General features: G+C 39.7%; 1 protein-coding gene across 2 annotated transcripts; it reads right to left on the bottom strand.

The window, feature by feature from the left end:
- Positions 1-1,465: 1,465 nt before the first annotated feature.
- Positions 1,466-23,551, bottom strand: LOC100567088 (cytochrome P450 2C26). 2 transcript variants are annotated; one of them, XM_008116259.3, is made up of 9 exons: positions 23,197-23,551; positions 18,233-18,395; positions 17,033-17,182; positions 15,360-15,520; positions 11,100-11,276; positions 9,128-9,269; positions 7,508-7,611; positions 3,004-3,145; positions 1,466-1,803 (listed from the first exon to the last, which is right to left on the bottom strand). In XM_008116259.3, the coding sequence occupies exons 1-9, from the start codon at positions 23,362-23,364 to the stop codon at positions 1,598-1,600; spliced, it is 1,413 nt and encodes a 470-aa protein (XP_008114466.2). In that variant the 5' UTR covers positions 23,365-23,551; the 3' UTR covers positions 1,466-1,597. The 2 variants fall into 2 exon arrangements, with proteins under 2 accessions (XP_008114466.2, XP_003224407.3); XM_003224359.4 differs by having other exon boundaries at positions 7,424-7,611; positions 23,197-23,549.
- Positions 23,552-23,781: the final 230 nt, after the last annotated feature.

Consider the following 23,781-nt stretch of genomic DNA (forward strand, 5'->3'; position numbering starts at 1 on the left):
CACCCTAGGGACAGCTGTGCTGGGAAATGCAGGGCTATAAATTAGCAGCAAAGTCAGGGGCCCAGTGCTGGCTGCAACTGACATATTTTCAGGGGAGTTCTTGTTACCAGCACCGTGTCTTCATTCCAGCGTCAGATCTCTGAAGGCTCTTGTCGTTTGCAATTTGTAAGCCTGTTTATCCAAGATTTTAATTACTGTCTGATGTGAAGACTTCTGTTTTACAAGGGTTATCCAGAAAGTAGATTACGTTTTGGAATTAAAAATGAACTAAGTATAGGAGAAAACATTTACCATATGCAGTTGAAAGCCACACCCAAATACCACTTCTCAACATAGTCGCCATTCAAATCTAGGCACTTATCATAACGATGAATGAGCTTGGAAACTCCTTCCCCATAAAACTCTGCCACTTGCATCCTCAACCAGCCGCTCACCCCTTCCCGCAGCTGCGCATCGTCACCAAAATGCTGCATTGCCAGCCACCTCCCCATTGACACAAGCGGCTGAGTTTTGTGGGGAAGGAGTTGCCAAGCTCATTCTTCACTATGATAAAGTGCCTAGATTTGAATAGAGACTATGTTGAGAAGTGGTATTTGGGTGTGGCTTTCAACTGCATATGGTAAATGTTTTCTCCTATACTTAGTTCATTTTTAATTCCAAAACGTAATCTACTTTCTGGATAACCCTCGTATGTTTGTTTGAAGACTGTGCGTTCATAAAAGACTTTAATTTCTCTCTGATGTGAAGACTTCGGTTTTATGTTTGCTTGAAGACCGTGCATTATCATCGAGATTGTACTTTCTGTTTCACTAATTGCATTATCTTTATTTTGGCTGAAGTAAAGCCTTTTTATTTGCTTTCACTTGTGCCTAAGGCTGTTTCTGGCATAAAACTGGGTACCTATTGATCGACTCACATTTGCATGTTTTTGAACTGCTAGGTTGGCAGAAGCTGGGGTTAACAGCGAGAGCTCACCCCGCTCCCTGGATTTGAACCGCCAACCTTTCGGTCAGCAAATTCAGACACTCAGTGATTTAACCCACTGCATCACGGGAGGCTCCGATATGTCACTGTAGCCAGATGCAAAATGATGCTGTGAGCTATGGAGGATTCCAGTGGATCTCTGCAGACAATGTAATCTATTTGTGTCTAGCTGGGAGGTAATAGATGGAATCAACCTGAAGGCAGAGGCAGCATGTTGCAGGAGTCTGAGTGTTGGTCCAGGAATCTGGGGTTCAGATCCCCACTTTAGCCATGGAAATGCACTGAGTGATCTTGGGCAAGTCCCAAGTCCCATGTACATACCATTTAATGCAGTTCAAATCTAGCTTCAAACTACAGTGACTAGACAACAAGGTTCCAAGAAAGTGCACAAAAGAAAGCTCTTAATGTGCATCAGTGTTCTGTAGTTAGTTTGTGTAATCATAACCTCCTCTGAACAAATCTTGCAAGGAAAACCTCATCGTAGGTTTTTCTTGGCGTCACCATATATTATAGAAGGCACACAATGCATGTGACAACCCATTAAAACACCCTTGTGCAATGTTAAAATAATAAAAAAGTATGACAGATGAATATATAGTAATAAGTAAGGAGCTTATTTCAATTTTTCTTGTGATGAATCAGAGCGGGGAATAGCACAAATTTTATATGGCTGTGGGTGGAATGTGAACCCTAACACAGGCACCTTGGTCATTTCGCCTGTTTCTTCTGGGAACTGGAACCTGAATGCTCTCATCAGATGAGTAAAGAAAAGGAAGAGCTCCATCCGTGCCAACTGCTCTCCTGGACACACTCGAGTACCTGCAGATAAGGGAAGACGAAGAGAGAAAACAGCAAGTGAAGAAAAATACCTTCTCCAGTGCCTATATTTGGCTCGGCAGCATTGCATTAACTTAAAACGTCACTTCAACATTTAGAAATTGAGAGTTTAAGCATCTAGTGAAAAAGGGCAGGTAATTTTACCAAGAGCATGCAAACACTGCAAATACAAATTGAGTATCCTGTATCTGAAAAACTTGGGGCCAGAAATATTTTCTTTTTTGGATTTCCCTCCCCCCTAATATTGGAATACCTGTTTTTGCATGTCTGTACATAATCAGATATCCTGGAGATGGGACCCAAGTCTAAACCTGAACTTTATTGAGATCTCATATACATACTGTACACATAGTCTGAAGGTAATTTCATAGAATATTTTAACCAAAGTCAAATCAACAAATATGGATGTCCAACTGAACATTTCATTGAAACCATGTAAATCTCATAACTTTGGGGGAATTATAATAACCCATTTTCGGGAATATTGAAAAGTCATGCTGAAGTCTCAAGTAGTGGGTAAAGGTAAAGATTTTCTCTGGACATTAAGTCTAGTTGTGTCTGACTCTGGGGGTTGGTGCCCATCTCCATTTCTAAGCTGAAGAGCCGGCGTTGTCCGTAGACACCTCCAAGGTCTTATGGCTGGCATGACTGCATGGAACACCATTACCTTCCCACCAGAGTGGTACCTATTGATCTACTAACATTTGCATATTTTCGAATTGCTGGGTTGGCAGAAACTGGGGCTAACAGCTGGCGCTCACCCCACTCCCTAGATTAGAACTGCCGATCTTTCGGTCAGCAAGTTCAGCAGCTCAGCGGTTTAACCCACTGTGCTATTGGGGGCTCCGAAGTCTCAGTTATAATATCCAAAAGGAATGAGATCAGTTTGAAATTGGATGTATAAAGTTACAGCTATATATCAACCCATGCTAAGTGGTCCACAAGCACCTGATAATCTGCAAAGATGTGTGCTCAATACAGTTGGCCCTCCGTATCTGTGAAGGTTTGGTTCCAGGACCCCCTTTCAATACCAGAAATCTTGGATGCTCAAGATCCTTATATAAAGAGCTTATGTAAAGGAACTTCATTACATGGATTCAGCATAGTCCACCCAGTCCTTTCCATCACCCCAGGCACATCCCAGAGGAAACTGCCATGTGTGTAAGATTCAGTTTCATTTACCTGCTCCAAATGGCAGAAATTCTTCTCTAGCTACAAAATGTCCATCCTTATCTAAAAAGTGATTGGGATTGAATTCTTCTGGTGTCTCCCACTGCTTACGATCAAGAAGAACTGAGGCCAGGTCTGCCAAGACAATGGTCCTCTGAATGAAAGAAAGGAAAAAAAATAGCGATTTCAGAATCACATTTCACTGCCCATCACACTTCACTATTGCTGGTAGTATATCTGTTGTCGCAGAGATGGCAAACCTTAATTTGACTGTTTCTCTCACAAATAGTATGGATGTAAAAAAATTCTAAAAAATGACTTTGATTGCAAACCGGAATATTACCTATTAGGACTTTATGATATGGAAAACAAAGACGGAATATACTCTCCAGGGGAAAAAGAAAATAAATCTAAAATTTATGTATATGCTGTAACAGCAGCTAGAATAGTGATAGCCAAAAATTGGAAAAATCCTAATTGCCCTACAAAAGCAATGTGGTTAGAGAAATTAATGGACATAAAAAATATGGATAAACTAACTTATTTACTAAAAAGAAGCACCGGTAAGGCGATGAAAGAAACAGACTGGTCCGAATTTGAAGAATACGTAGCGGAAGAACTGAAAGGATAAGACAAGACATAGTATGGAAGAAAGAAGATTGGAAGTCTACCCCCTCCCCCCTCCCCCCATTAGGCTACCTTTCCGGATGTCTGTATTCAGACTCCTCCCCGAACTTCCCCTCTGACTTCCCCAAAACCCACCCTCTTACAAATCTATCTGTCAATCTATTTAGATAAATCTGACCAACCCAAAAATATGTACCCAATCCCTCAGTATTCTCAGAATCACTCATTCACCCCCTATTAACCCTCCCCGACTAACCTAAACCCTTCCCTCCCCCATACCTTCCCTTAGCAAATCTAGAAGATGTCAATCTTTTTTAAAATATTCTTTAATAAAAATGATTTATTAAAAAAAACAAATAGTATGGATGCCATCACCTTTGTAATTTCACAACTCCTTCAGCCTAGAATCACATTAGCTTTTTAATCTGCTGTATAATACTATTGAGTCATGTTCATCCTGCAGTCTACAGAGGGTGCTTCCAGACAGGTCAGCAATGCGTGCCAAAGTGGGTTTTTAAAACCTGCTTTGGTGTGTATTTCTGCCCCACAAGGCCCCCCAAAACCCGGGGTTTCCTGAGCCCAAGTCAAAAGGTTTAGAATGGCAAATGGGGACTCACCCCTGAGTAGTCCTGTGAATACTTAGAAATGAATCCCTACAGGACCAATACCTCATTAGACCTGGGTCTTTCAGGAAGGCCCGGGTCTATTGGGGTACTTAATTAATTTGGAATAACGAAGATTATTCTGAATTAATTCGTTTTTACCAGGGGAGTCATTTTGACCCAGACATATTCTAGATTATCTGTTTTGAACTGGATTATATGAGTCTACACTGCCAGATAATCTGGGATAAGATCCTAGGATATATACAGTGTTCCCTCACTACTTCGCAGTTTGCTTATTGCGGATTCTCTGTTTTGCGGGTTTTCAATAAACTCTAAAAGAATATTATAAATCATAAAAAATTACAATTTACAACCTAAGGAAGGGAGGAAGGAGAAGCTGAAGGGAGAGAAAAGGAGCCCAAGCGGCAATGGGAGGAGGAGGAGGAGATTTATCAACACACGATTGGTTGATAAAGACTTAAAATAGTGTATAAATACATAGCGTCCCTACTTCGTGGATTTTCACTTATTGCAGGTGGTCCTGGAAGCTGTCCTGTTTTGTCTTTCAAGAACAGCCTTAAAACACTGTGGTAAGTAAATGAAAACTGCTTTACTTCAGCAAAACATAAAGTGCAGCACACTCAGTGGAATAATGCAAAAGGAAGCAAGGAAGTCTTAGGGCAAGCACAGTTCTTAGTCTCTGATAAACTCTCAAATCAAATAGCAGTCTTACTTCAGACAAAGAAACAGCAATAAATCCAGATGCAGACTCAAAGCAGGCACCAGGGGAGTGAAGGCATTAGAGTCAGTTTGTTACCAGCAAGAGCTGGCTGCACCTGCTTCTGCTTTATAGCCCTGAGTCCCCTCACAGCTGCTAGGGCAGTTCCCAATTACTCAGCTGCATTTCTGGCAGCTAATCTAGCTGAACGACCTCCCTGCTCTGTTTCCTTTTGCCTTTTCTGAAATGTGGGTACTTGCAAAATCTCCTCCTCAGATTCCAACTCACCCTCAGATTCATGAACACTTTCCTGCTCCCCTTCCTCTTCTGAAGAAGAAGAATCCCTAACAGAACCTAACCCCCATGATAAGTGAGCGAACAGTGTATAGGGCAGACTTTTTCCTTGTCACTTCAAACCTGAGATTTCTAGACTAGAGGCTTATCTACACTGGGCAGTTCTACCTGGTGGAAATTGCTACTGAATAGCCCCAGATAAAGCACATTTCTGCCAGATCAGGGATTTGTCCAAACTGCCTGGGACCACATTTGCTCTGCTGGACCTTCACTCCCTTCACATCACTACCATCACAACCACTGAACTCCTGCATTCCCCATTTATTATTGCTGGCTCTGCAGGTTGTCAGAGTAATGGTTAATACAGTGAAATTTTTAACTCATTGTTTCAATGTAAGTGTGTGTTTGCTTCGGTAAGCGATCCAGTACAGAAGTGGTTAATTGCATAGAGCAATGATTTACTGCCTAGAGGGAAAAGCAATGTGACTTCCGCTTTTGCCTGCGTAGAAGGAAATAAGTCACAGAGAATGGAATTTGGAAGGTGCTATTCTTTACTGATAAGAGTTCTTGTTGTTGCCATTAATCTTGCTGTTAGAGCAACATGTGTCCAAGCAGCTCCGGCTGCTATTTGTGTACATACCTGTAAATAAAGACTAATTTATCAGGATCAGCAGACAGCTATGCAGTCTTATTTGTTCGTGCTACTAGGCAGATGCTGAGTTGCCGAACGGAGGGGAGAATTGAGACGTAAGGCTGTAAGTGTCCCAATATATCCGCCTCACATCCATCAGTGTGATGTCTCATGGGCCTTGTAGTTCCGTTCCTAGTACTATTGTGGCAGACGAAGAGGAAAACATGGGATTTACTCCGTTTCAGCCAGAAACGGAGCCCCTGCACCTGCAGGATGTTTGCCCTCAAGAAGTTAGCCAAACAAGCCTTGGGCAGAATTCTCCCCCGTTTTCTCGTAAGGACAATTATAATAAAGATAGAGGCGCTAGGGAGGCGAATCGCCGAAGCGCCAGAATCGCAGCCAAACAATTAGCTGATTAAGTCTGCTTCCCTTGGGAAATTCTAAGGAGTCATACATCTGGACAGAGATGAGTTTCACTTCTAGTTCTCCAGGGAAAGTGTTCTTCTGGCGGGAAACGAGACCCTATTTAGGTGTCTTGCCGCGAAGGAAATCTTGCGGAGTCAATTCGTCAGCTTGAGGAGTGAGATCGTGTGTGGACTTCGTAATCCCAGCTCCTTGTTCTCGGACCAAGTTTCAAGCCGCTTTGTTTCGCGGACCTTGCCACGGACCTTGTTTCTTGTTCCTTGTTGCCTCGTTTCAAGTCTTGTCTAGCCAAGAATCAAGTTGTTTTCCAGCCTTGTGTCAAGCCTCCATGGACTAAAAGACCTTGTCATCTCCCCACACTTTGCCTGGCAAAGTGTGTGTTTCGGTTATTGGATTATAACTTTGGACTCTATATCACATATTGGACATTGTTTTCCTGGACTATATTTGACCTTTCCTGAAAGGTCTACTTCTGAACTATATTCTTCACTTGTTTTTATTGACTTTATATATTTCCTTAATAAAGATATTAGATAGATTCTGGTCTCTGCGCATGGTTATTGGTGCTCTGCTGCCTGGGTCCTGACAATCAGGTTGTCCCAACTTGACACAGGTGCCCCAATCTAGCACCAGCGGATGTGCCCATGACAGGCAGACATTAGGTGGAGCTCCATGGTTGCCTAGGAGCAGCAGTGGCATGGACATGATCCACTCTCTTTTCCTGCATTAACCAGATAAAGGATGATGTTGGCTGTATCCTACTGAACAGTTGGTCAGGCCAAACTGGACCAATTGCTGTGTCTATCAAACCTGGAATACTATGGAGTTTCCAACAAATTTTGGAATATTTGTCAAATATTCCAAAAGTGGGACAAAGGGAAAATCTCCAGGATATCAGTTAGAAGATGCTGTGAATCATGGAAATAGTGAGCAGACAATTCATAATAAGCATGGGGTTTTGGACAAGCCCTAGGATTTCTTGACCTTCAGATATATTTGAAGTGCATGAGAAGTACCTTTTTGTCCTTAAAAAATTGTATTACATGAGAAAATTTAATATGGATGCCTCTCTTAAATGCTACACTTGAGTTCTAATTGCTCTTGGGATACAGTGGAGCAGCTGTAGAACATTACCTTGGGAATGGAATAACCATACATAGTCACATCTTTGGTAGTTCGTCTAGCAACCCCAAGAGGAAAGACATATTTTGCACGTACAACTTCATGAATCACAGCATTGGTGTAGGGTAGTTGCTTCCGATCTTGATAGCAGATTGACTGAGAGGTACCCAAAACTTCCTCCATCTCCTTATGGACTTTATCTGAGGAGAACAGTGAAACAAGAAGCTTTATTTAGAATTTGATTTCTATATCTATTTAATATTGAGGGGCATTTTTCCACATTAAGACAATTCTGTTCAGCTAAATTGCCCTTCTGTACTAGGATGATAGAAGGTATGTTGTGTGAAATGTTATAGTATTTTTGGAATCCAATGTATGGTGGGATATGAGGATGCCTCATGTTTAAATGAGTGTATGAAGAACTAATTGTGTCCAGAAAATGGAAGGAAAGTATAATAAAATAGCAAAAATGAAATAAAACATGGATAACTTCTGCTATTGCTATTAACTTCTAGAGTCATTGTGTACATCTGAAGTTTCTTTTGACCATTCAATAGCCAAAAGTTTTCCAAAAGTGGCCTCTTAAGCAGTCCAGCTCACCAAAATGGTCATTTTTCTGTTACGGGAAAGTGGAGGGATGAGCAGGAACATGACCAATTACACTATATAACAAAATTTGAAAGAATTTCTGTTCCTAGTTTGGAAGTGTTATTTCCTGTTTAATTGTGTGGTACTTACTTTGAAAGTAGTTGTTATAATTCAGAAACTTCGTTTTTTTTGGCTGCCACAAACTATGTTGAATTGGTTGAGACTCAATGAGATATTCATTGGAAAAGTAGAGCAAAATGTGCTGCAGGATGTCCCACAAAAACAAAAGTTTTGCAATTTAATAAATTTATCCCACGTTTTATAATAGAACCAATTAGGAAATGACATTTATAACCCAGGAACAAAAATTGTGTTACCTAGTGTTATTTTTATGTGGGTTTTTCTGTCATGGCTCAATGTTATGGAATTGTGGGACTTGTTGTTTGGAGAAGTACCATAACTCTTTAGCAGAGAAGGGCTAAGTCCTTGTAAAACTACAGCGCCCATGATTCCACTTACTTTCAAGAAAAAAAACTTATCCAGTGCAAAATTGCTGATTAGCGCTGGATAATATTTTCTCAGTTTTGCTACTTAGATAACTGCAAATATTTATCCCAAAAATCTTGTGAGCGTTACCATTAAACCATTGGGCCAGACTAGCACAGCAGTTTAAACTGCCTGTTATAGAAAATCCTGCCAACCGGACGGTTAGCAGTTCAAGCCCGGGTCAGGGAGAGTTCCGACCGTCAGCCCAGCTTCTGCTCACCTAGCAGTTTGAAAACAACAATGTAAGTAGATAAATAGGTGCCTCTTTGATGCAGAGGTAAAAGGCACCCCGAAAAACATGCTGGCAAAAATCCAACCAGGAATGGAATCTATGGACGACAGGCTCCACGGCATGGAAAATGAAAAAAAGAGCCCCTCCCCATGGCCGAGTCAAGCACAGCCAGATGCTGGAGATGAAAAATGGGAAGCCTTGCCTCTGTTTATGTACTGTCTGTCTCTGTCAACTGTATAACGACACTGAATGTTTGCTATATATGTACAGTAGAGTCTCACTTATCCAACATTCGCTTATCCAACATTCTGGATTATCCAACGCACTTTTGTAGTCAATGTTTTCAATACCTTGGATATCTGGATGAGTTGCCATGAGGAAGAGTGCCCATTGCAGAGTACTGCCAGTAGTTTCTGTTCCTGCGGCAAGGAGCTCAAGAATACATTGAGCCAGATTATCTTCATTAAAAGTAGAGTCAGGATCCCTCTTGGTCTGTTGTTGAGAAAAGAAATGATGATTTACCCTCCACAAATGAACTGCATACCAAAATTTAAAATTATCTCCCTTCCTTTGCAAATAATCATTCTAATTATTCTTTTGATGGGTTATTTTGCACTATTGAATTGTTCAGACATGAGAGATAACTTTTGTGAATTGTGCAGTGCTGCTCCTTCTCACCCAATCACCTAAGTCACACTCAAAACACACTCATGAACATTGACGATGCCCTAATCATCCAAAACGGGCATTAAAGCAGAACTGAACTATCACACAGGAAAGTGCAGGAGAACATTAGTTGGAAAGAAAGGGAATTGTGTTAATAAAAAGAAGACCTTTCCAAACGATCTCTGACAAGAGAGCAAAAGAAAAGAAACAATGTCATATTATCATTCCCAAACAGAGACATTATCAGCCTAAAGTAATTGCTATTTACTAGCCTCGTGTGATAAAGCCCTCAATCTCAAGTCCCTGGAGCATGGAGCATGTAAGTTTGGCTAACAGGAGAGAACAATAGATGAGTTTTCCATAGATATGGTGAAAGAGACCGCATAAAGTGAGCTTGTACCTGTTGGGTTAAACTTCCTAGCCTCAGAGAGTTTTTGGGGAGAGTTTGGTTAAGCCTGTAGCTTTTTATGTGAGCTGAGTGGCTTGTTAGCATTGTAGTGTTTTATTGACTCGGTTTTCAGCAGACGGAAATGCAACTGGGCTTTAGTTGCTTCTATCTGCAGAGGAAAGAGACAGACTTTTTTTTTTAGTGGATGGCTTCACACAGTCAGATTTCTCACCAAATTTTGCACTTCATGGGCACATTGCACACTGACATGTATGTTTTCCCTTCAGCTTCGTGTGATAAAGTCCCCAATCTCATCAACTTGAGCTTTATAAATTCAAGACATTGACTTTCTTAGTTTAATCAATCCACTTGCAATGCAGTCTTCCTATTTCCCTGCTGCTTTTCACTTTAACAAAGCCTTTTAATTTTTTTCCTGTTAATCACATTGTCTCCTGATATTTTCAAAGTATGAGGATGAGTAAAAAATTATCTGCACTATGGTTGTAGAATTTATTTTAATCAGCTTTAAGAAAAGACAAAAACACAATTTTTGACATCATCTCTCCACTTTTCAAGACACTTTGTCCACCTGTCAGCAAGCTTTCATTTTAGCTTATCTAAAAATATTTTAGGCTGAGCTGTGACCCATGGATTCACCACCATCTTCCATTCTTTATCAGACATGAATATTTGTCCTCATAGGGCTTCTTTCAGGGGTCCAAACAGGTGATAGTCCAATGGGCAAGATTAGGACTATAGAAAAGGTGATGCTTGTTTTATTACCTCATTTTTATATAGTAACAATGGTTGTATACTGTATTCTGTGTTTTAATTGTAATTGAATTATTTAATTGTTTATTTTATTGATTGTTGTGTTGACACTGTTTTTAGTTATTGATACTTGTTTTAACTTGTTCTGTTTTGTTTCTGTTTTGGGCTTGGCCCCATGTTAGTTGCTCCGAGTCCCTTCTGGGAGATGGTGGTAGAAAAGAAAAATAAAGTTTTATTATTATTATTATTATTATTATTATTATTATTATTATTATTATTATTATTTAACATTTCAACATGAATCTCCAAGTGTCACCAGTATGGCCATGCAACAACACAATGCTCTTGGATAGTAATTTTCACAACAAAACACTTTCTGGATTCCAAAATGAATTTGTAAGCTAAGAGAACCTAGGTTCCACTTTTCAACCGATTCCACTTTCTGACAGTGCTTTGGTCCCTAAATCATCAGATAAGAGGGGGCTTCTTGTACTCACTTTCTCTATCTGATGCAGATAAAAATCAGTGAAATCCTGGGGATAATGTTGCATCTCATGCTTTTTGTGTTTTGCAATCTCCTCCTTTAAAAGTGCAATTGCCGAGTCTCTTATGGCAACTGCCCTTGTGAAAGGTGTTGAGAAATGTTCCATGAGCCGTGGCATCATTTCATAAAGCTGCAAGAAAAACAATAAAATAAAATAAAATAAATCTCTACCACTGTCATGAACAGACTTGGTATTATCACCCAACTCTCTTGGATTAGTACTTTGATGCAATGGTCTGGGGGTTGGCTATGCAGTTGATGGATGTTCTTAATTCTCTAACATGAAGTAAGATGTTTGTACAACAACTTACACCTGCTGTTAAAGATACAGGAATACAATGAATATTTTTAAGCAATTTCCTTTCACTGTGTGAAAGAAACCTATACAGTTTTCAAAGTCTCTTTACATTTGAGGACCAACATTATTACATAGAAAACAGCATTTGCTGTACAGGAAATATTTCTAAGCAACTCTAGATCCATTTCAATTTGAGGGTACAGGATGGAGAGACAGCCTTTGTTGTCTGAAAAATGGAGGAAAAACTTCTATGTTGACTTTCTTGGATCTCTCAGCAATATTTGATAGGTTGTGGTTGGGATCTTATAGGACCAGTTCCATTGCATGATAGTAGGAGTCACTATGTTGAGACAAGTCCACACTTTTCTATATTCAGTTTCAGGGTGTGACATTGGAGAGCTCAGGCTTATCCATATTAAGCTGTGGATTGCCCCAGGGTGATTTTATACAAAGAGTGAGGTTATTGGGAGTTTTGAAATTGGGTCCTGTCAATATGTGAATGAGACTTAGCCTTCTTTCTTCTTTTCCCTGGAGTTGGCTGAGGCTGCATGTGATGGGCTAGAGGCTGAATATTGTAAAGGGCTATATGGAAGTCCATGAATAATCTGAATCCCAATTAAGACAGAGGCTATGTCAATCAGTAGTTCCCAAGTCTGGATTTTCAAAAATGATCTCCCTGAGTTGCAAGTTCCCTGAAGAAGTAGACATGTAATTTGGAAGTACACTTAGATACATTTCTGACATTGGAAATCCAGGTGGATCTTGTGGCAAGCAGAGCATGGAGAACTTTTATTGGTCCACCAGTTGCAGCCAAGTAAGTAAGTAGTAAGTAAATAAAAGTTTATTTGTATACCGCCCTCTCTCCCAAAAGGGACTCAGGGCGGTTTCCAATATAAAATCAGCATAAAACATTGTACAATAAAACACTGAAAACACTATAAAACGCTATAAGAATTAAAACACTGAAAACACTATAAAACGCTATAAGAACGAAAACAAAACATAACAATTGACTAAAACAATCACATAAGCAGAAGGAATATAATCACTCAAATAACATGAATCCGCAAAGAAAGAGGGAAAAAAAAAGACCACTGGGATGGAGGAGAGGATGGCCTGGAGGGACCACTAGAACTAAAATGCAATGTGATATTCTAAGATGCTTTGGGGCAGAGGAATAAAGTGCAGTGTTTCAAGTCAGAGAGATGGCCTGTGCAACTACTATAGCTATGGACTCGGTTATCCAAAGGCGCAGCGGAAGAGCCAGGTTTTAAGCAGCTTTTTAAAGGAAGCCAGGGTGGGTGCTTGCCGGATCTCCTCCGGAAGGGAATTCCAGATCCGGGGAGCAACAATAGAAAAGGCCTGCTCCCTCGTCCCCGCCAACCGAGCCTGGGATGGTGGCGGGAGCGAAAGAAGTGCCCTACCGGATGAACAAAGAGGACAAGTGGGTTCATAGCGGGAGATGCGGTCACAAAGGTAGGCGGGTCCCAAACCGTTTAGGGTTTTATAGGTAAGAACCTGCACCTTGAATTGGGACCGGAAAATAATCGGTAGCCAGTGGAGCTCCTTGAACAGGGGAGTAGATCTCTCCCTGTAGTTTGCTCCAGTTAACAACCTGGCAGCCGCACGTTGGGCTAACTGAAGTTTCCGGGCCGTCTTCAGGGGCAACCCCACGTAGAGTGCATTGCAATAATCCAGTCTAGAGGTGACTAAGGCGTGGACCACCGTGGCCAAGTCAGACTTCACGAGGTATGGTCGCAGCTGGCGCACAAGCTTTAATTGTGCAAAGGCCCTCCCGGCCACCGCCGACACCTGAGCCTCAAGTGTCAGTGATGAGTCCAGGAGGACCCCCAAGCTGCGGACCTGCGCCTTCAGGGGGAGTGCGACCCCATCGAGCACAGGTTGCCACCCAATACCCCGATCAGACTTGCGACTGACCTCGAGGACCTCTGTCTTGTCAGGATTGAGCTTCAGCTTGTTCGCCCTCATCCAGGCCATTACAGCGACCAGGCACTGGTTCAGTATCTGAGGAGCTTCCTTGGAATTAGGTGGAAATGAGTAGTAGAGTTGAGTGTCATCTGCGTAGAGATGGCACCCAACTCCAAAACTCCGGATGACCTCGCCCAGCGGTTTCATGTAGATGTTAAAGAGCATGGGGGATAAAATGGAACCTTGCAGCCAACCTGTCTGCAGTCATACATGTATTTGTAGCATCCCAATAAAATAACTGCAATGCAGTCAGAACATAATGAAAAATTGCAAGCTATTCATGAGGAAACCAGACAGGCTGGAAGAAGTTTACTTTTGTTTGAGCTTATGGGGAAGGGCAAGACTTTTCTCCTCTGTTCATTATTACAAATACAGAAGTTTAGCAGAAGAAATTTTTTCATGGAGGAAACAAATCATAGAACACCCTCCCTAGAAATGTCCCTCCAGCTTCATTGTGTTTCCCCATAGCGATGGACCTTAGAAGATCTACTGAGAGTTAGAAGAAATGTGTGCTCCGAATGTGGTAAACCAAGTACAGTAGAGTCTCACTTATCCAACACTCACTTATCCAAGGTTCTGGATTATCCAATGCATTTTTGTAGTCAATATTTTCAATATATCATGATATTTTGGTGCAAAATTTGTGAATACAGTAATTACAACATAACATTACTGCGTATTGAACTACTTTTTCTGTCAAATTTGTTGTATAACATGATGTTTTGGTGCTTAATTTGTAAAATCATAACCTAATTTGATGTTTAATAGGCTTTTCCTTAATCTCTCCTTATTATCCAAGATATTTATTTATTTATTTATTATTTATTTATTTATTAGTGACATTTATACCCCGCCCTTCTCACCCCGAAGGGGACTCAGGGCGGTTTACAAGTGTGTGTGTGTGTGTGTGTGTGTGTGTGTGTGTGTGTATATATTATATTCACTTATCCAAGGTACTGCCGTCCAGTTTAGCTTGGATAAGTGAGACTCTATTGTATATTCTGACATTCCTCTACAACAGGAATACCCAAACTTCCAGGAGTTTTTGATTTCAATACCCAGAAGACTAGTTGCCTTGGCTTTGTTTCATGTCAAGAGCGACTTAAGAAACTGCAAGTTGTTTCTGGTGTGAGAGAATTGACTGTCTGCAAGGATGTTGCCCAGAGGCAACTCGGATATTTGATGTTTTACAATCCTTGTGGGAGGCTTCTCTCATGTCCCTGCATGGGGAACTGGAGCTGACAGAGGGAGCTCATCTGTGCTCTCCGCAGATTCGAACTGGCAACTTTCAGGCCAGCAACCCAACCTTCAAGTCAGCAGTCCTGTCGGCACAAGGGTTTAACCCATTGCACCACTGTGGGCTCCTTGGTTAATGTTCAGGGATTGTGGGTGCAAAAGTCAAAAACCTAAGGACTGGAATTCGGGAAATACTGCTCCACCAGACTATCATCACAATAAGATTTTAGGGACATAGTTATAGTGAGTGTATTGATATCCATGCTTTTACAGTAGAATTTCACTTATCCAAGTTTCACTTATCTAAGGTTCTGTATTATCCAAGGCAGTCTGCCTTTTAGTAGTCATTGTTTTTGTAGTAAATGTTGCAATGTTTTGGTGCTACATTCGTAAATACAGTAATTACTACATAACATTACTGTGTATTGAACTGCTTTTTCTGTCAATTTCTTGTAAAACGTGATGTTTTGGGGCTTGATTTGTAAAATCATAATGTAATTTTGTGTTTAATAGGCTTTTTGTTTAATCCTTCCTTATTATCCAAGATTTTCGCTTATCCAATGTTCTGCTGGCCCGTTTATCTTGGTTAAGTGAGACTCTACTGTACCTTTTAAAATGCTGGTATCGTATATAATCTCTTTCTTTGGCAGGAGATTTCGTTGTTTCATTAGAAAAAAAAAGAATACCCACAATATAATAGATGCTGTCTCCAAATTCGGCAAACATGGCAAGGTGTTCTATGATTGTCTGAGTTTCCTTCTCGCTATAATGATACTGGTTTCCCCAAACCACAGCGCAGGCCACTTTGAAGATCCCACTTGTCACAGGCAGCATCGGGTCAATGGGATGCCCTAAAAATGAAGTTATTTAAAACAATCAAAGGGGCATGTTATTCCTGTGTCATATCAGTTAAAGTAGGGGCCAAACTGTGTTAATTCGGCAGTGTAGATGCACCCAAAGCTAAAGAATATGTGCACACAGCATTCACATTTTTCATTTACAATCTCAAACATTGCCTGCCCAGCTAGCCTTTATAATTACTATCCCAAAAGTGATACACAGGTTTTTATTTTCTTACTACAACATTTCCTTTCAGTGAAGGAATTGGAATAGCAGGATCTCCGGGAATCTGTTTTGTTTAAGAACCAATCTCAGGAATAGCAGCAATCATTGATCACCTTGTTTTCTCATTTCTTTCCTGCCTCAGAGAGCCTTCTCCTGCTTTCTAACTGCATTGGATTCAACACTTTCTGGATCTGTATCTAATATCATGGAAAAAACATACATTCCAAGAAATTATTTTATGCAGAATAATTCCCTGGAATACTTTACAGGTTGTTGTTCTGGAAATGTTTGACACAAATATGCGTTATTTTTATCACAATCACGTCAAACGATACACATGCTCCAAACAATTTATATTCCCTTAAATAATCCTTCATGGAGCCTAGTGTACTTTGAATCATTATCATTACTCCATCTGCATAAACCTTCGGATTATACTGTTTACTTTTGAAACATTTACTCCACAGATTTGATCATCTTGCCTAATGTCTCTCAACAAAGCATACAAGGCCAAAATAAAAGAGCAAAGGTGTTGAGACATCATTGTATTGGGAAAGTTGTAGCAACAGGTAAATTCATGGCCGGGCCTCTCCAAATGGCTAACACTAGCCCAGAACCATAATGCTCCCAAGCTTAGATAGTAATGTCTTAGTTCTATGGAGCTTGGTGGCTATTATGAGAGTTGAATGAAAAGTAAAGCCTCCACTTTCGTAACTCCTCAGAAGATGGCAGTCCTGGTCTGCGGCATGTCCTGGCTTGTTCAGCAGATTCTCCTCTACAGTTTCATTTGGCGGGAAGCCTTAGCATTGAACAGTTGTGTTGTTAAAGTGTGAAGTATGGAACTCTGCACAGATGGTCGTTCAATGCGACTTAAGCAACTTGCAGTCATTGAATTCTTGACAGCAGAAAGTGTCACCCCAAAGGAAGATTAATCAGAGAATGCAAGCTGTTTATGGCAATTATGTTGATGTGAGTCCTGTGCATCTTTGGGCAAGTAAATTTAAAGATGTTGAGGTGGCAACATCTGAGTTGTGTGACAAACAAAGAGTTGAATGTCCTGTGACAGCAACCACCGAGTTTCACAAGCAAAAGGTTGACAAGATTGATTCAGGACGATCGTGGTATCACTCAGAGAGAAATTTCAAGCATAATCGGTATTTCACAAGAATGTGTGGGTCACAGTATTGCTTTGCTTGGCTACTGGAAGATCTGTGCAGGAGTGGGATTTTGTAACACCTGGATAAATTAGGATCAACTACAGTTTGCACTGTGAAACATCTTCTGCAAGAACGACATACCCTTTGTACGTGCAAACACCTCCACAAGTCCAAGGGCCTCCTCTTCTATCACGTCCTCTGTATGTTTCTTCCCCAAACCCAACTTTTGTAGGGTAACTTGCCCAAACCGTCTGTGCTGCCTCCAAGTGTGACCGTTTGATGTCAAAAAACCTGAGGATCATAGGAATCAAGGACAAGTTAGGCAATAAACTCTCCCCAAGACTCATCTTCAGAAGCCTGCTTGTGCAGTTCATCAATGACTTACTACACTTAGAACAAATCTGCAAGATGAAGCAGTGTTTGAAGTTAACACTGCTTCGTCTTGCAGATTTTTTCTAAGTGTAGTAAGTCATGGATGAACAGGTCTACTACAATCATATCCATTCTCCAGCAATCATATCCATTCCAATTTTGTGTTAATAAAATTCTTGAAGTCATATTATAATGTCAACTAGCTGTGCCCGGCCACGCGTTGCTGTGGCGAAATATGGTGGTATGTGAAATAAAGTATCTTATATTATCTGCTTAGAACTGGATTATATGAGGCCCTTTCTACACAGCTGTATAAAATGCACACTGAAGTGGATTATATGGCAGTGTGGAGTCAAGATAATCCAGTTCAAAGCAGATAATATAAGATTATAAATGGGTTATATAGCTGTGTGGAAAGGGCCTTGAGTCTACACTGCCATATAATCCAGTTAAAATCAGATAATTTGTATTTTATAGGCAGTGTGGAAGAGGCCTAAGTGAGGCCTAACTCTGCCTGTCCCCTGGGCTGAGTAGGTTGGTAGGAGACCAAGTGGGCGGAGCTTAGCCTTCTAACTGGTAGCAATTGGATAAAAACAATTATTCCTCTCCCTTTAATTCTGACTTTATTTTTCTTTTTGTTTTATGAACGTAGAGGCATGGATGAAGGATTGTGCTGCCAAGTTTTGTGTTTCTGGGATGTGTAGTTTTGTTGTTTTGTCCTAGGCCGAAATTTCATTACCCTTTTATATATATATAGATCATGGTTTTTTTATTGCTTAATTTCACAGACTTTGGAATTAACTCAGAAATTTTCTCAGATGAACATGGATAATTTTTCTACTGATCTCACCTACATTTCTATATTCAATGTGTGGACACTGTGTGATAGGGACTGTCACCGGCTACAGTGCTGGTTTGCCACTTTTGTGTGATAAAATCTAGCAATAATTACTATTCCCAAAAACTTACCCCCGTTTCTACAGATGGCTTGAGATGCAGGAGTCACGGGTCGCCCACTGAACTCTTCTGCATGATTGATCAGCCCCTCTTTCACAGCTTGGTATCCAGACAGGATAACTATAGGATATGAGCCTGCCCATAATGTGTACATGTTTCCGTATTGCTTTGCCATCTGTCATTGGGATCAAAGCAGAAACAATCAATGTTACATTCAAAACAATGCCTCAGGTAAACCCGAATTAATTGGCTATCGCTTAATTAATTAGTTGGCTATCGCTCAACAATGGTTCATTCTTGCAGTTGTGGTATTTCATAATTCATACTAATATAAATGCTTATTTATGTACAAATCTTGTGCAGCGACACCAAAGGTGCACAATGTGCAAAATGTAAATACTCACGCAAAGCTTGGGTGGTCATACCATATGTATAATTCCAATTCCACAACCCCTGGGAAGGTGCTTTCTCCATTTTCAAGCCAAATAGTCTACGTTGTCACCTCGGAGTGTCTCTTAGCCTTTTCCTGCCAAAGCGGTACCTATTTATCTACTCACATTTGCATGTTTTCGAACTGCTAGGTTGGCAGGAGCTAGGGCTGATAGACGGGAGTTCACCCCATCTTGTGGATTCGAATTGCCAACCTTCAGGTCAGCACTTCAGCAGCACAAGGGTTTAACTTGGGGACTGCCTGTAGTTACTGCTTTTGAATAAATCAGCTTGTAAACATGGGTGTTACAGATGCTTGTGGGAGCTCCATGGCCACCAATGAGCCACAGTGATGATACCTGGATAACTCATCCCTTTCCTTGTACTGATCACGGAAAAGATGATGGTGGTGGTTTTCATGTGACAATGTTTGGCATAAAACAGATCCATTCCCAGCTGTCCAGATGGCTGCAAAGCCTGTGGATATTCTGGGATTTCCTGAGAACTTTGGAGTTTCCCCTGACTTTGCTTAGTGTGTTGCAAAGTCAGGTTAAGGAAAAAAATTCCAAATACTACTGAAAGTTATCATGTGTCATAAGAACTCCCAGTCCTGGATTTAGCATGAGAGTGGATTTCTTTCTTTCTTTCTTTCTTTCTTTCTTTCTTTCTTTCTTTCTTTCTTTCTTTCTTTCTTTCTTTCTTTCTTTCTTTTTTACTATTGAAAGCTCCTTCCACACAGCTGTATAAATTTCACATTGAACTGGATTATATGGCAGTGTGGACTCAGATAATCCATTTCAAAGCAGATATTGTGGATTATCTGCCTTAATATTCTGGGTTATATTGCTGCATGGAAGTGTTTGTAGACAAGTACAGGATTTTGCTATTTCCTCACTACCCTGTTTCCCCTAAAATAAGACATCCCCAGAAAATAAGACCTAGCAGAGGTTTTGCTGAATTGATAAATATAAGGCCTCGCCCAAAAGTAAGACCTAGCAAAGTTTTTGTTTGGAAGCATGCCCGCCGAACAAAACACCAGAGCATGCAGGATTGGTAAATATACATACCATAGATTGTTGTACATAGAAATAATGGTAGTAACAAGAAATTCTTGATAAGATTAACAGTTTGTCTGGTTATGCTGGTTTGTGATAACAACTACTGTACAATATATAATAAATGTTCATTTTTTGTTCAACAATAAATGTGAATTCTTCTTCATGGAAAAATAAGACATCCCCTAAAAATAAGACCTAGCGCATCTTTGGGAGCAAAAATTAATATAAGACACTGTCTTATTTTCGGGGAAACATGTTATCTTTAAGTGTCCCCATTGTTATTATTTTTTTATTGAGGCATGTTTTTCTACAATATGACCAAAATACAACAGCCTCAGTTTGTTCATTCTAATCTCTAGCTAGTGTTGAGGCTTGTGTTACTCTAGGACCCATATTTATGCTAGTCCACAGTATGTACTCCTTCATTTTGAATCCCACTACCTCTATTATCATTCTTCACTGCCACAATTTTACACCCCTAATTAGAAATTGGAAATACTACACTATGGAAGATCTTGAAATCTGTGTTCATCAGCATATGTTTACATTTGAGAAGTTTATCTAGATATGTTATAGCTGCCCTTCTAAGTCTTTTCTGATGTCTGTGATTATGGTCCCAATGACTGGAGAATGAACCAATATACATAAAATCTATTTACTGCATATACTCGAGTATAAACCTAGTTTTTCAGCCCTTTTTTAAGACTGAAAAAGCCCCCCTCGGCTTATACTCAGGTGAGGGTCCTGGTTGGCTTATATTTGGGTCAGCTTATACTCGAGAATATATGATACATTTATTATTTTTCTCTATTATTATTGGTATTATTACATTTATTATTATTCTTTATTATTGTTGCTACTACAGTAGAGTCTCAGTTATCCAAGCTAAACGGGCTGGTAGAATCTTGGATAAGCGAATATCTTGGATAATAAGGAGGGATTAAGGAAAAGCCTAGTAAACATCAAACTAGGTTATGATTTTACAAATTAAGCACCAAAACATCATGTTATATAACAAAACTGACAGAAAAAGTAGCTAAATATGCAGTAATGTTATGTTGCAATTAATATGAATTTAGCACCAAAATATCATGATATATTGAAAACATTGACTACAAAAATGGCTTGGATAATCTAGAGGCTTCGATAAGCGAGGCTTGGATAAGTGAGACTCTACTGTATTACATTTATTTTAATCTATTTTTATTATTATTAATAATATATTTATTATTTTGCTATGATATTATTATTATTATTGCATTTATTATTTTACTCTATTTATTATTACTTGTATTATTTTCCTGTATTTATTATTATTATTATTATTATTATTATTATTATTATTATTATTATTATTACATGTATTATTTTACTCTATTATAATTAAAAGGACACATATGCACATTTACATTGAAGAAAATGAGAATAATGATTTGATCAGAGTTGGACAGTCTTATCTTAAATTAGAGTTTTATGTAAATATTCAAAAACATTGAACGTACTGATGCCTCAATTAACGTAATTTTATTGGTATCTATTTTTATTTCTGAAATTTACCACCCTTGGCTTATACTGGAGTCAATGTTTTCCCAGTTTTTTTGTGGTAAAATTAGGTGCCTCGGCTTATATTCGGGTCGGCTTATACTCGAGTATATATGGTATATTCAGTTTAAAGCATGTGAGATTATGTACTATTCCCCTTTGTTAAAGCAATAATTTATGCTAAATTGATTCTTAAGCAAAATTTCCTGCCATGAAAGAGCCAAAACCAAGATACTGAATTGGGGTCAGATATCAAATGGCAGTCTTTGGTTGAATGCAATTATATCTGTTCATATCTATAAATATTTCTGAAGCCCTCTATTTATTTATTGGATTTATACTCTGCCTTTCTCTTGCAAATGCATCCTTATGGATGAATCTTTTGAATTCTCTTTTCTTGAGAGTGGATCAATGTTAACATTCCTGCACAATGGCACAGGTGACTTCCCTGAAATCCTTATTTTCCAGAAATGAGCTTCAAACACAACCCAGACACTGCTTTTTTATTTGGAGCCTTTCCATATCACACTACAAATGAAGCAGGACCTATCACAGCTACAGACAAAATCTGAAGAAGTAGACAAATTCAAAAACAGTACAAGAAAGCTTTATAGAGTACAACCCTCATATCCATGTGGGATATGTTCCAAAATCTTTAGTAGATCCCCAAAATTATTTGGAATCTCTGTATTTTGACTAAATTGGGCTGGACGCATATCATAGACTCACACTGGAAGACATAGAGGAGCCCACAATATTTTGGGAGGGAATCGTTTTTGGTTTGTTTCTAATGAAACAACGAAATCTCCTGCCAAAAAAAGAGATTATATACAATATCAGCATTTTAAAAGGCTGAGGCATGGATATCAATACACTCACTATAACTATATCTCATAAATCTTATTGTGATGATAGTTTGGTGGAGCAATATTTCCCAAATTCCAGTCCTGAGGTTTTTGACTTTCGTGCCCACAATCCCTGAACATTAGCCAAGGAGCCCCCGGTGGCACAATGGGTTAAACCCTTGTGCCGACAGGACTGCTGACTTGAAGGTTGGGTTGCTGGCCTGAAAGTTGCCAGTTCGAATCTGCAGAGAGTGCAGATGAGCTCCCTCTGTCAGCTCCAGTTCCCCATGCAGGGACATGAGAGAAGCCTCCCACAAGGATTGTAAAACATCAAATATCCGAGTGTCCTCTGGGCAACGTCCTTGCAGACAGTCAATTCTCTCACACCAGAAACAACTTGCAGTTTCTTAAGTCGCTCTTGACATGAAACAAAGCCAAGGCAACTGAATCTTCTGGGCATTGAAATCAAAAACTCCTGGAGATTTGGATATTCCTGTTGTAGAGGAATGTCAGAATATACAATAGAGTCTCACTTATCCAAGCTAAACGGGCCGGCAGAACCTTGGATAAGCGAATATAATATAATATATTGTATGTATATATACTTGTAAACCGCCCTGAGTCCCCTTCGGGGTGAGAAGGGCGGGATATAAATGTCACTAATAAATAATAAATAAATAAATATCTTGGATAATAAGGAGAGATTAAGGAAAAGCCTATGAAACATCAAATTAGGTTATGATTTACAGATTAAGCACCAAAACATCATGCTTTACAACAAATTTGACAGAAAAAGTAGTTCAAATACGTAGTAATGTTATGCTGTAATTACTGTATTTACGAATTTAGTACCAAAATATCATGATATATTGAAAACATTGGCTACAAAATGGCTTGGATAATCCAGAACCTTGGATAAGCGAGTCTTGGATAAGTGAGACTCTACTGTATATGGGAAGAGGTCCATGGGATTGACACACTAGGTGACACCAACACTAGGGTGCCACCGATTATCATCCCAGATTTGGACTAGAAGACTTTACTCAAATGGTATTTTTATCCACAACATACAAAATGCCATGAAGCCTCTCATTCATCTTACCTTCATTAACTTATCTTGAGTAATCGTCCTACCTACTCGCCACAGTCCTCCAATGATTGGAAGCTGAACGGGCCCAGGAGGATAATTTCTGCTTGACCAGAGCTGATTCAGATACTGCAAGATCAAAATGCCCACAAGCAGAGAAGTCAAAATACCCCAGATGATCATTGCTCTCCTTCTGTTTCTTCCTCTGCCCTTGTATCTTTCTATCTCAAACCGCTGGATGAATTCAGTGGAATTTCTCTGGCAGTTTCTCTATTTGCGTCTGATGTTGGCACTATTGTTCCAACTTGTCTCTAAGCAGCCTTTTATATATTCAGTGTTATGCCTTGTTGGAGAAAGGCTTACTGTTGGGTTTCATTAGTATGGGGGCTGTGTTTTGTGCATAATCCCATATTCATTAACTCTTAAGCAACTCTAATTATGCAGTCATTTCCCTTGCTTCCATATTCTCAAAGAGAGACTGCCTACCCATTATTTGCACAATGTACCAGCAAAATATGCACACATGGACATGCATGTTCCCTATAAAACTGATTCAGTGTCTCACGACATACATTTTACAGATATAATTTGGGATTCAGA

This window comes from Anolis carolinensis, chromosome 3, assembly GCF_035594765.1.
Source record: "Anolis carolinensis isolate JA03-04 chromosome 3, rAnoCar3.1.pri, whole genome shotgun sequence".
NCBI lineage: Eukaryota > Metazoa > Chordata > Lepidosauria > Squamata > Dactyloidae > Anolis > Anolis carolinensis.